The sequence below is a fragment of the Bidens hawaiensis genome, unplaced genomic scaffold, assembly GCF_021521415.1.
Source record: "Bidens hawaiensis isolate Kalapana, Puna unplaced genomic scaffold, B.hawaiensis_p1.1 tig00020788_1, whole genome shotgun sequence".
Lineage (NCBI taxonomy): Eukaryota > Viridiplantae > Streptophyta > Magnoliopsida > Asterales > Asteraceae > Bidens > Bidens hawaiensis.
Window position 1 is genome coordinate 30,012 of NW_027493201.1, and position 12,157 is coordinate 42,168.

The 12,157-nt window shown below is 38.8% G+C and overlaps 1 protein-coding gene across 2 annotated transcripts; it reads right to left on the bottom strand.

Moving 5' to 3' along the window:
• Positions 1 to 7,225: 7,225 nt before the first annotated feature.
• LOC143561798 (uncharacterized) lies at positions 7,226 to 11,086 on the bottom strand. Of its 2 annotated transcripts, none has more exons than XM_077049776.1 (5): positions 10,778 to 11,086; positions 9,307 to 9,343; positions 8,933 to 9,169; positions 8,778 to 8,825; positions 7,226 to 7,682 (listed from the first exon to the last, which is right to left on the bottom strand). In XM_077049776.1, exons 1-5 carry the CDS (start codon positions 11,077 to 11,079, stop codon positions 7,311 to 7,313), a joined length of 996 nt encoding a protein of 331 aa, XP_076905891.1. In that variant the 5' UTR covers positions 11,080 to 11,086; the 3' UTR covers positions 7,226 to 7,310. The 2 variants fall into 2 exon arrangements, with proteins under 2 accessions (XP_076905891.1, XP_076905892.1); XM_077049777.1 differs by having other exon boundaries at positions 7,477 to 7,672.
• Between the last annotated feature and the right edge of the window lie 1,071 nt (positions 11,087 to 12,157).

Here is a 12,157-nt window from a genome sequence, read left to right on the forward strand (position 1 = left end):
CGTCGGTAGTCACAGAGCATACGTTACAGATCTGGTAAAGGCGGAACAGGATCCTCATTATGTCTTTGATACCATAAATGGGGGGAGTGTATGGCTGATCTTCAGGAAGACCAGTAAGAACCTCAAATACAAGCTAGGCTCGGCTTGGAAATATTCTGAACCTCAAGTTGCTAGACTAAATGGGTTTTGTTTTTATTGGATCTATATATGACTTCCCATCCTCTTTTTTCAGACTTCTTGATTTAATATTATTATTCAGAATTTAGTTATCAGCATTTTCATCAACTTCAATTGAAAAAAGTATAAATCAATTATTTCAAACTACATCAATTAATTAGAAATACATCTTTTTCATGTTTGTTTTTGAGTTGTAATTCATATTGACTTTTGCTTGTACTTGTTAGGCTTCGTTCTCAAGGTTCCCTTTTGTTTTTTTTTTGTTTTGAATTTGGCCTTTCCTAAAAAACCATCTTTGTCAAACGTAATATTCTTGTAATCTATTACTATATATAACAGATATTGGAAAGAGAAAATGAATTAGTGAAAAATAAGAGTTTTACAAGAGATTATGCATAGTGTACAAGTCTTATTGCATTAAGTCTTAAACATAAGAAATTTATCCGCCCAAATTCAAGTCTTCCCTTCCTAGGTCTCACATGTTTAAATTTTGAATTCCACGAACTAGTGAATGATAGAAAGAGATCCAGAGAGAGATAGAGAGAGAGAGGCAGCCGATGGAAGATAAATAAAGAAATAGAGATGATGAACCAGAATTCTGATGATCAGATCTCACAGCGACTCGTGGTATAGTCCTTAGCAGCAACTCATGATGGTGAGGATGGGTGGTTGAAGTCGATCAAGCGACGACTAGGGTTAAGTCGGGGCTTATTGTAGCGTGGTGGTGTTACTGGTGGTAGCAGACGGTGACGTCGGGAGATTCTAGGGTTTTGGTGACCCAAAATCTGACATAATCGATTACATTCCCGGTGGTTGAGGTGAGAGGATCAGATACATGTTTGTAAATACTTGTTATATATTTTTTTAATTTGACTATAAATACATGCTATTGGTAGACCAATGGGATGTTTCCTGTACAACAATGTTGCAATTGCAACCCGTTTTCTTATTAACCAATAATGCATCGGGTTAGTTGTTTTTTTTTATTTTACAACTTCTATTGATGTGTTAAATGTTAGAGCAGTGATTTTGTGAGTTCTATTTTGTTGATTGTTAGAGTGTCAAATTGATTATTAATACTCATAGATGGTGGTGATTTTGTGCCCTATTCTGTGTTTGGTTGTAAAATGGGTGTTAGCATTCGGCAGATGTAACATTAGATTTCATTTACTTTTGATTTGATTTAGTTATAATAGTGTTACTTAGAAGAATTTAGTATTCGCACCTCATTTGAATAATAATTTGCAACTTTTATATTTCATAGAAACATCCAAACGATTTACAATGAAGTGGCAGGTAAGCGGGCAACAAGCTGCGCCGCAACCCCCTTTTGGATAGCAAACCCAATCCGACTAAAAACAAAGTTTTGATTCTTATGGGCTGATACGTTACTATACACAACTTTCTGAACCCTATTCAAAAGGTCCACGGCATCCGGAGCTAAGAAACCAAAAGTGTCAAAGGCGAAGGGGATAAACACGTGTTGATTCTCCAAACAAGCTCTCTCGTGTTTAGCAACCTTGCCCGATGCCGCCTTCAATGCTGCCTGGCCTGCTACAAATCCAGTGTCCCTAATCCCAACAAGAGGGGACACTCCTGTGAGGTCGACACAAGCGTGTTTTCCCCCCTACCCACCCAAAAACAAGTATATCGGCCGGTCGTAATGTAGATCTTCCTTCTTGAGGATCCGTAAGAAAGTTTACGGGGGCTTCCTTTTTAGCCGAAATTCCGGCTCGTTTAAGAACATCGCATAGAACATCCCTCACCAAATCATGCCTGTACTTAAACCCAGGAAAGTCTTTGCAGTGAACCGCATGCTCGCCAAAAGAATCCAAACAAACCTTACGGCAAACCGGGCACTGCTCATCTACCGGAAACAAAGGGATCATTAACCAATACTTCAGGATGGCCCGGTACTCCAAAGCCGACATATGTTGGCCCAATCCTTCAATAGGGAGAACACTTAAGAAATCTTGAGCCCGAGGAGCCCAAAGACACTCAAACACCGCTTTCTGACGAGGGGATAAATCAAACTTCATTTCCAAACTCTTGATGATTCCACTATAAAGGGCACTCTCCAAAGCATGTTGGGCTTTAGGGGGGGCGGTGTCTTTATTAGAGAAACCGCTAATGTCAAAATCGGGAAGTGAAATGTGCAACCGATCTATCGCACTCCCATAATCGGAGTCAAACCCATCAATACCACAACCTCGAAGAATGTGGTCTTGTAATTCCCAAGATTGCGCCCTCGAGGCCACAAACGCATAAGTAGAAACGTATGAAGCTGAACATAAACCCAAACCTCCAAAACGAGTCGGAAGTGATGCCAACCTCCATTGAAAATCTCCAAAGAAGGGACCACCACAAACCACGATGTCCTCAATCGCCCCCCGAAGGCCATTGTAAAACACAGAAACTGCTTCCCCTACATACACAGGTTGGCATGTTCTAAGACCAAACAACAACTTTCCAACTCCCATACATGAGCGGAGCAAAAGGAGCTCGCATTGAGGGTCCCGCAAATGCGGGAGATAGCTCATCAACTCCACAGCTCGCGAAGCCCTTTTCATAGCAAGTTCACTGATGAACCCGGCATCCCGGTTAACGGCTCCCCTGAGGAGTTTCACACCTAGCACCGGTCTTCCAATCTCACAGGGAAACACCCCCTCCTGCACCTTAACCCCATTGCACGACGGCCAAAATACTTCGGTTTTCTTAATATTAAGTTCGAGGCCCAGGCGGGGACCCTCCGACCTGATAATATCTAAAGCTTTGGCAACCTCTTTAGAGTCCCCAATAATTGTACCATCATCTAGGTACCAAGCATGAAAGAGAAGCTTACAGGAACTCTGGACTAGATGAATAAGTGGGTGCAGAACTAAGGCGAAAAGAAGAGCTCCCAAAGGGTCCCCCTGCTGAACCCCAGTGGTGGACCAAATGTGGTCATCCCCCACATATAGCCTGGCCGGTTACCCATATAAAAAGTTCACCCATAAGGAAATAGATGGACATCGGGCCCGAACCTCATTCAGAAGGGCAGTCCTATCCACCAAGTTGAAGGCATTACAAAAATCAATAGTAAGCATAGCCAATGACCCATCAGAATGGAACTTACTTAAAAACCTATTCGCGCTATGAAGAACGGCCTCTGCACCACTAGGGACTCCCACCCCAAACTGAAAGTCGAACAGGTATTTAGTAATGTCTTTCCCAACACCCCTCATAGCCACCTTAGAGATCAATCTTCTCCAAATGGCACCTACGGCAATGGGTCTAATCCCATTGTCCGGTTTAAGCAACGGTGTGAGAGGAGCCGACGCAATGAACTCTGCCAAAACCCTTGGGCATCTCCCCCCCAAACATAAATTAACCATCGCAGTAGTAGCCTTTAGTAACCCATCAGCGATCGGCGACCCCTCTCCACAAAATGCATCCAAAATATGTTGTGCCCTCAATCCATCTCGTCCGCATGACGTCCCTTTAGGTAAGGATTTAATGCATCCAAGCACACAATCCTCATCAACAACAAGAGGAGGCTCAGAAAGCAATGAAGCAGGCATAACCGGCGGGGGCAAATTGGGATGCTTAGCCACTAACGCTTTCAAAGTGTCATTACCGAAAGGTGCAACCCCTGAAGAGCATAATACTTTAATGGCGGCAGTAAAATGCCCGTCCGCAACTTTTCGTAAACATTGTTTCACATTGGCGCATACCGCAACATCATCGTGCTTAGCGAGAGGCTCCCCATGACTCGATTTCACCCCTATAGGCGTGGTAAAAAGGGATAAAATAAGCGCATCAAAACCATCCTTAGCACCCCAACTTGCTAGTGCTTGTTGAATACTCTGACATTGCAAAGACTTTCTGTTACCGGACCTGCGCTCCTGACGTTTAGAAGTTCTGAAAACACGCAGCGTGCACCGCGGTAACAAGAAAAGTTTCACCCATGCCTCAACAGAGTCTGGCATAGCAACCACCTTACCCAGAGCCGCAGTTAACGCTTGAGCAAATGCCATACGACAACTATGAGGGATGCTCTTAACAGTTGTGATAGGAAGAGAGAAGACGCGGTCAAGGAGAACCTCATCCACCACTATCCCTCCCAAGGGAGCAACATCCCTCATAACATGTGGTTTATCAATCCCCACAATAAAATCCTCCACAGCTCCCACACCCTCGTTGTACTTGGTGACTCCATCAGCATGATGACACGTCCGTTTAAGAGCATTTGGACGCATACACACCCCACATAGCCACTGGTCTGAGGCCTTAAAAGCCTCCCCAACCGAAATAAATAAATCACAATCCGTGGAAATGGCGTCCCGTAGAGTCCCTTTCCGCTCATCCGACGACAAATGAAGTCGTTTGATATGCGCCATTAACCGAGAGATCCCCCTTGACCCCGCCCGTCCATCCGGGCAACAATGGAACCCCATAAAAGGACATGGCCAAACACCCACCGAACCCACACTATTTTCTAGGGTCTTAGACATAGCACCTCATCAATTAATCCACCACGAGAAATGATGTCGAACCAACAACCATGTCCACCTCCCGTGCCCACCTCCCCCGATGGGGCTCCTTTGACAATCCGAGCCCTTGTCATAACCCCTCACGACAAAAAGGCCAACAAACAAACTCGAGCTGAGTTTTGGGAGTAAAAACCCGAACTAAGAGGAGAAAGGAGAGCAACCGCCAGTTGCTCTCCCCTCCGTAAACCCAAAAAAAACCGATTAACTCATTGAGACATTTTATCTAACACCTGGCGGGCAGACCCAAAACCGAGGATTAAAGACAAAATTGAAATAGCAGTAGGGGTGGTGGTGAGGAGATGACGATGATATGACGAGGAGATGATGCTGGTTACTGATGTGTGACGGCAGGTTGTTCTTTAGGCGAAGGTGTAGCAACGGCTGGTTGTTCTCTTATAATGCGATATTTGAATTGTATTTGTTATTACATATTTATTGAAACAGGCTTTCTTTGTTAGAAATTCCGAGCTTAACGTTTAGTCGAAGGCTTTTCTTATTCTTGCATAAATGTATGTTTTTCTTGCTCATTAAATTGTATTAACTTTAAGATTAAAAAGTTTGCAGCCATGGGAGCCAATGGAGAAGCAAAGCTCCAACTTTTTTCTGAACGGTTAAAGGTAACGTATAAATATTCTTACAAGCCATCTTAATTTTTGTGTTTATTGTTTTGTGTTCTTTATTTGCATTGAGAATATTGTTTGCTAACCATTTGAAGGATGCATATGATAAGATTTCTTTTAACGGTCAATTTTGATCTTTAACGGGCCACTGACCCAGCCCATCATCTTCATTCCATTCTCAGGAGGAAACCCACCAATTAGTGAGAAAAACCCTGACCCAACTTGAGCCTCTTATTATTATTATTATTTTTTGTCTTAAGTGGGACTTGAACCCAAAACTTAATAACATGATTAAGTCTCTAATTCTTATTTTTTATCCATTTTATAGCAATTCATATCAGAAAAGAGGCCAGCTTGGGTGACGTTCAGTTGATGTCACGTTAAAATACTTAGTTCACATGTTGTGGATGTTGATGCACTAGAGGATGATAGACGCATGGCATATATTGGGATAGTAAATTTTGCAGGCTATGATTTGCATTTTCCATAAGGTCATGCCCATTTTCTTAAATTAAATGTCAATAACTTAAATGTATTAACAAAAATTGAAAATATAGCATGTTTACTTTATGTATGCTGTTGGAATAGAAAGAGGGATTAGATGCTATTGTTGTATTTGCTATACCGTTACAAGATTTTACATGACCCGATGTTGTTGCGGCCGCAAGTGGGATGTCTTAAAAAGAAATAGCACTTGTGAAAGTTAACTGAAATAACTTGGGTTGTCGAACAAAGTCAGCTTTACATCGGTATTGATATAACATTGCAAATTTTTTTAATTACCAATATACACAGGTTTTCAATTTTAATCACCAAGGTTTCATTACAGCATGTTCATTGTAGATGTGTTGTTTCAAAATTATATTCACAAATGCATTGATTCGGAAGAGGAATAATGTGTATAAATTGTATTAAAGCCCATCCATTAAATCAGCTATCAAATAATTTAATATAATATCCGGAGGAAAGCCCGGTAAGCTACACTAATCACTGGTGCCCTATTTATTTGAAAGTCCGGTTAGCTAACATTGATGCACTATATAGTCACTTAATATAGTCAAATATGACTTCTGTAATTTTTCATGTGTAGTCAATACATGGAAGGATAGAGGCACATGACAACGATCTATCTAATATAACCCGGCTAAAATATAATGTTTAACTGTAATGTATATGAATGATAGTAATGTATGGTAATTGTATGTATACATGTGTGTAGTGGTATTGCTCATATGATGCATGCATATATATGTTTAATCCATGTGTTTTTAGCAGCCCATTTCGTAACAAGAATACTTGTATCGAGTACCAGTTAAACTGTTCTTATTTGAGTTGGTATTCGATTGAAGTCGATTACCCGAAAATTGGGAAGGTCATGTTGCATAATAGACAAATGGGTATTTTGTGTTTATTGATTTATTAATAAATATGAAAGCCAATGTCGGTATTTTGTCTTTAAATCTTTTGTTGTGATTTGTCTGTATTTATGTTGCATTATCTTCCATTCCATATCAATGTAACGTTTTCATTAAACTACATATGTGTTATGACTACATACTAACGTATTTGTAAATCGAATTTATGGCAAATGTATTTGTGACGACAATAATATTCAATATATCACTAGAGGACCGGTAAATAATCATAAACGAGTTCTAGGATGTAAATTGTCTCCGCCGCCACATCTTGTGGGTTTCCTGCTAGTATTCATTAGCAATATTCACACAAATGAGTTACTTCAACACCAGGTTCCAATATAATGTTCATTTTACACGGTCAAATAAAAGATTAAAAAAAATCAAAAATGATTTAGAAAATGCAAGAAAATTGAGTAACAAGTAAAATTAAATATGAAACAATACTTACTTTCATAACAAATCAATACCAGATGCCGATTAGACGGTAAAAACTTGAGTAACAAGTTACCTTTCTCAGACGAGCATCACATTCCAACAGCACACAAAACTTGCTCCACAAGTAATCACCAAACCAACCCCTTTCGTCTTCTAAATATATCAACACTCATTCGTGACTTCTCCGGCTTGTTTGACTTCTTTGACTTCTCAAGTCTACTATCTAAACTATTTCTAGAAACTTCTGGAAGGTCATCCGGCAACTCAATCGTGTCTGCAGATCCAGTTTCAACATCTGCTGCTGGGCCTGTTGATCCGTTTGTGGCTCGTTTTGACTTCCCGAGTGCCAAAACGAACTTTTTCAAGTGTCGAATGAATTCAGGATAAAACTCAAGGTTGCAGTGGCCCCCACCCGTTAACCATAATGGTTCATATTTGTTCTTGCAAAGCTCCCATAATTGTTTACCATGTGAATGATCAACAACTTCATCTGATGTTCCCTGTATACAATATAACCCATTAGGATATGAGTTATATGGGTTCGAGTTGTAAACAGGTCAACACGTTAATGACACGATAAAAATGTTGCCTTTACAGGTTTAACCAGCCTAACCCCTTAGATACATTTAAACCATTTAACTAATCGTGTTAAATGGGCTAACAGGTCAAGGTCATAAACTGGTCGACACGTTAATGACACGATCAGGGCATGTTTAGGATTGAATTTGAAACCACCGTATTGGCTTATTGGATTTTTCAAAAAGCCAATAAGTTAAATGGTGTTTGACAATCACAAAAAAACCTTTTATTTTAGCTTTTTGAAAGGGTTAAAAAGCAGTTTTCCAAAAGCCCCAAATCCTGGCTTTTAAAAATAGCACTTTTCAAACTCAATCCCAAACATGCTCTAAAAGGGTGTCTAAACGGGTTCAACCAGCCTAACCCGTTTATGATACATTTAACCCGTTTAACTAATCGTGTTAAATGGGTAACAGGTCCGGATCATAAATGAGTCAACACATTAATGACAAAATTAAAATGGTGTCAACCAGCCGAGCCTGTTTATGACACAATTCACCTGTTTAACTAATTGGTTAAACGGATTCGGGTGATAGATGGGTCGACATGTTAATGACACGATTAAAATGGTTTTTAAATGGGTTCAACACTTCAACCAACCTAGCCTGTTTATGACGCAATTAACTCGTTTACTAATCATGTTAAATATGTTAACAGTCCACACGGGACATGTTTATAACCCATTTATAAAAACTAATGTAACTTTATTATTTTTTAACAGTAGTTAAATATATTCATGTTACAAATTGTTCTTTAAAAGTGACTTTATTTTATCTTATTTGGTAATCGTGTTTAACGGGCCAAGGCAGGTCATTCATGTTACTGAACAAGGTTATATTCAATCAAATTAAACAAACCGTGTCATGTAACCCGCTTATTAAACAAGCACGTGTTCATGTTTAACTAAATGACACGTTTAGTTAAATGAATCGCGTTCGGGGTTAATGCCTGCTAAACCATGTCATGTCCGACCTGTCTAACAGAACACGACACTAAAAAACGGAAATGAGTAATCTTACATGGATGACAAGAACTGGGCAATTCACTAGACCGATCTTCTCGATATTCTGAAACCAAAGGATAAAAACAGTAATTTATCAATTCACAAGCCAAAAAAAACTCAGTCCGAAATATATTAATTTGCATTTTTAAATTGCAATAACATTGTTATAACCTTGTAGATATCAAACCAGTAGGTTCGTTTGACCGGATGCAATACCCGTAAGCCCGAAAGGATTGGACTGTGTAAGACCACACCTCGTAAGTCGGGCACGCGCGATGCCAGGTCAATGGTGGGCCCACTACCAACAGATTGGCCGTACAAGATTAATTGATCATCTTTGACATTGTATTTCTGTTTGAGACATTTATATACTGCATCAACGTCTGCGTATGTGTTATACTCGGATGGCTGTTAATTGAAATGAATCATAGATTTTGTTAAATAATGGTTATGGGGTGAGTTTGGATAATAATAATAATAATAATAATAATAATAATAATAATAATAATAATAATATAATGGGTGTATGGAGTTGGATTGCGAACCTTTCCCGTTGATTGCCCGTAGCCAGAATAATCGTAGCTGCACGTAATCATAATCCGATAACCAGTTTATTAAATCTATTTAGTTTAATTCGTTATAAGCATATATATACAAACATCCCCATAAGTGTGCAGGGAATCCTAAAAAGAGAGAAGATGAATATAATCCAATTCCAAATTTTTATCCAAACAGGTTAGACACGGAATTTATATTTCAATCCCGTCGAATTTCACTGAAACATGTCATCAATTGAATTCAGATAGTGAAATCTGCGAACCAAAGAGGTTAGGAGTTGAATTCAGATTCCAATTATACTGAATCCATCGACCCAAAACGCTCCCTAAGGATCTTGGTTTTAAAAAGCGTGTAGCAGTTGGATGCATTTTAATCCCAAAAAACCAATGAGGGGCATCATGTATGGGAGACATTTATCATTAAAAAGATACTAAAAAGTTATCTAATGATAATAATTTAACTTGGTAACTTTTAAACACTAAAATATAAGAAATAGTCATCATCTCTGGCCAAATTTATTCAATCAACGGATTAATTTGTTCAAATACAAAAATTCATTAATAACCAACCGTAACATTTCTTCAATCATATTTGAAAAACTCAAGCCCACTACAGTCCGCGGTCTAATTTGCTCAAATACCGTTTAGCTGCTGCATAAGGCGACACACGTGCATTTTAAACCCAAGATTAGGATTTAAGAAATTCTAGAGTGATTTAAGTCTTGGAAAATTGATTATAACTTATCCTATAAATTCAAACCCAAAATCTACTTTTCTATAAACCCTAATTTAACAAGATCAAAACTTTCTATTCTGTACACTCAATACATACTAAATTAACCAAAATTAAGCAAAATCAATTACAGAATTTGTAAAAAGTGTTCAGAAGACAATGCCCAACAAGATTAAGACGAAGGCGAAGGCTCAACTGGAGAAAAAGCTCAAGCATCTGACCAAAATCAGCAGCATTACCATGAAAATACAAAACCGTAGTAGAAGCTTTAAAAGAATACTAAAAGATTATTTATAGTTGTTATCGCTACTTGTTAACTTTTAAATACTAAAAGATAAATACCAATCACCTCTGGTCAAGTTAGTGCAATCGATGGTCTAATTTGTTCAAAGACTCAAACCAATTGCTCAATCGACCGTCCATGCCCGCGGTCTAATTTGTTCAAATGCCAGTTAGCTGCATAAGGTGTCACGCAAGATAAGGACTTGGAAAATTCTGGACTCGTTGTTGAAAATTGATTATATGTTATCCTAAAAGTGATCACCACTTTGGTGGGTTGGTTGGCCACTCGTGTGCCATATTCCTGGACCTGGCACTAGGTGGATTAAGCCTTCTCTAACAATACAAGATAAGAAAAAACTTCCTATCCTCTACACTCACTCAGTAAGTTAAAAATATAATTAGCATAAACCGAAACAATAGTGAAAAGATAAAAGAAAACAATACCCAACAAGATTGACACGAAGACGAAGGCTCAACTGGACAAAAAGCTCAAACATCTGACCCAAATCTGCAGCATTACCATGAGAATACAAAACTGTAGCAGAAGCTTTAGGGTGTTTAATATGCACAGTAACGACGTCGTTTCCTCTTTTAGTCCGAAGCTTCAGCACATCCACCGCCACACCTTCCCGCCGGGGAACCTCCGGGATAAATAATCCTCCACCGTCGGCTTCCACCGTGTACGACGGCGGAGAAGGTGGGAAGAAGGCGAACTTAGCAGCGATAGATGACGTCACTCCTCCCATCCACTCATAAATAAATAAAGTAAACTGGAATCTGTCAGATCTCGTTTTAGGTGACGGCTGTCGACAAATAATTATTGGATCCTCGGCGACAAGAACAAGATATTGGGAGGATACTAGATAGATTCCCATACTTTATTAATTAACAATATCTTTTTATTCATCGGTCACTTACGTGTAGTATTAGTATTATTATTATTTTTTAATTCTGGGTATAAATATAGAAAGTCAATTATCTCAACAATAGGTTACCATCAAAATTCGATTTTAATATCTTTTTCTTTAATATCTTCTTATAATCTTACATCATTTATCCAATTATTCCTAGTTAAGGTGAGTTACTCAAATACTCATTTAATATAAAGGCTACTTATAATAAATATATAAAAGAGTTCTAGATTTGGCGTAGGGCTTTCTCATCTGTGAAGTGTTTCTTTCTGAGGGTGATCTTCGGTAATCGAGAAATAGAGATAAGCAGGTGGGTAAATGGGTCGTTAGAGCACTCCGAACACGTCACTCCTCTCCACTTTTATAATTACACTACAAAACACTACATTTTTCTCTTCCGTTCAATTAAATAACCTATAAAACATTTAAGGAAAAAATGGTAATTGAGCTGAGACGCCGTTATATTTATGATGGATTCATCGCCGCCGACTTTAGTTTTGCGTTACATTATTCCTCCGGCAAACTTCAATTTCACTCCAGCGATGATTGAATGATTGTCATAATCATGACATTCAATTCAGTGCGTTACCACCCTCTGCCTTTAAGTACCAACGGATTCCCGCCATAGGTTTCAGCCCCCCTCACGAACCGACAGATGTAGGTAATTATTACTCCGATTTCAAGGGTTTTGGTTACAACAGTTAATTTAGATTGCTGTAAATCTTATTCGTGATGATGTCCCAATAAAAATTCGATTCAGTTCCACTCTTGAAGAATGGTTGCAAACTTTTATGTTTATAAATGTCACTGATGCAATCCAATTATTCAATTTGTATTTTATGTTTTCTATCGGTATCAAGATCACTATGTTTGCACTGCACATGTTTGTTTAAAGTCCTATGTGAAATTTGCC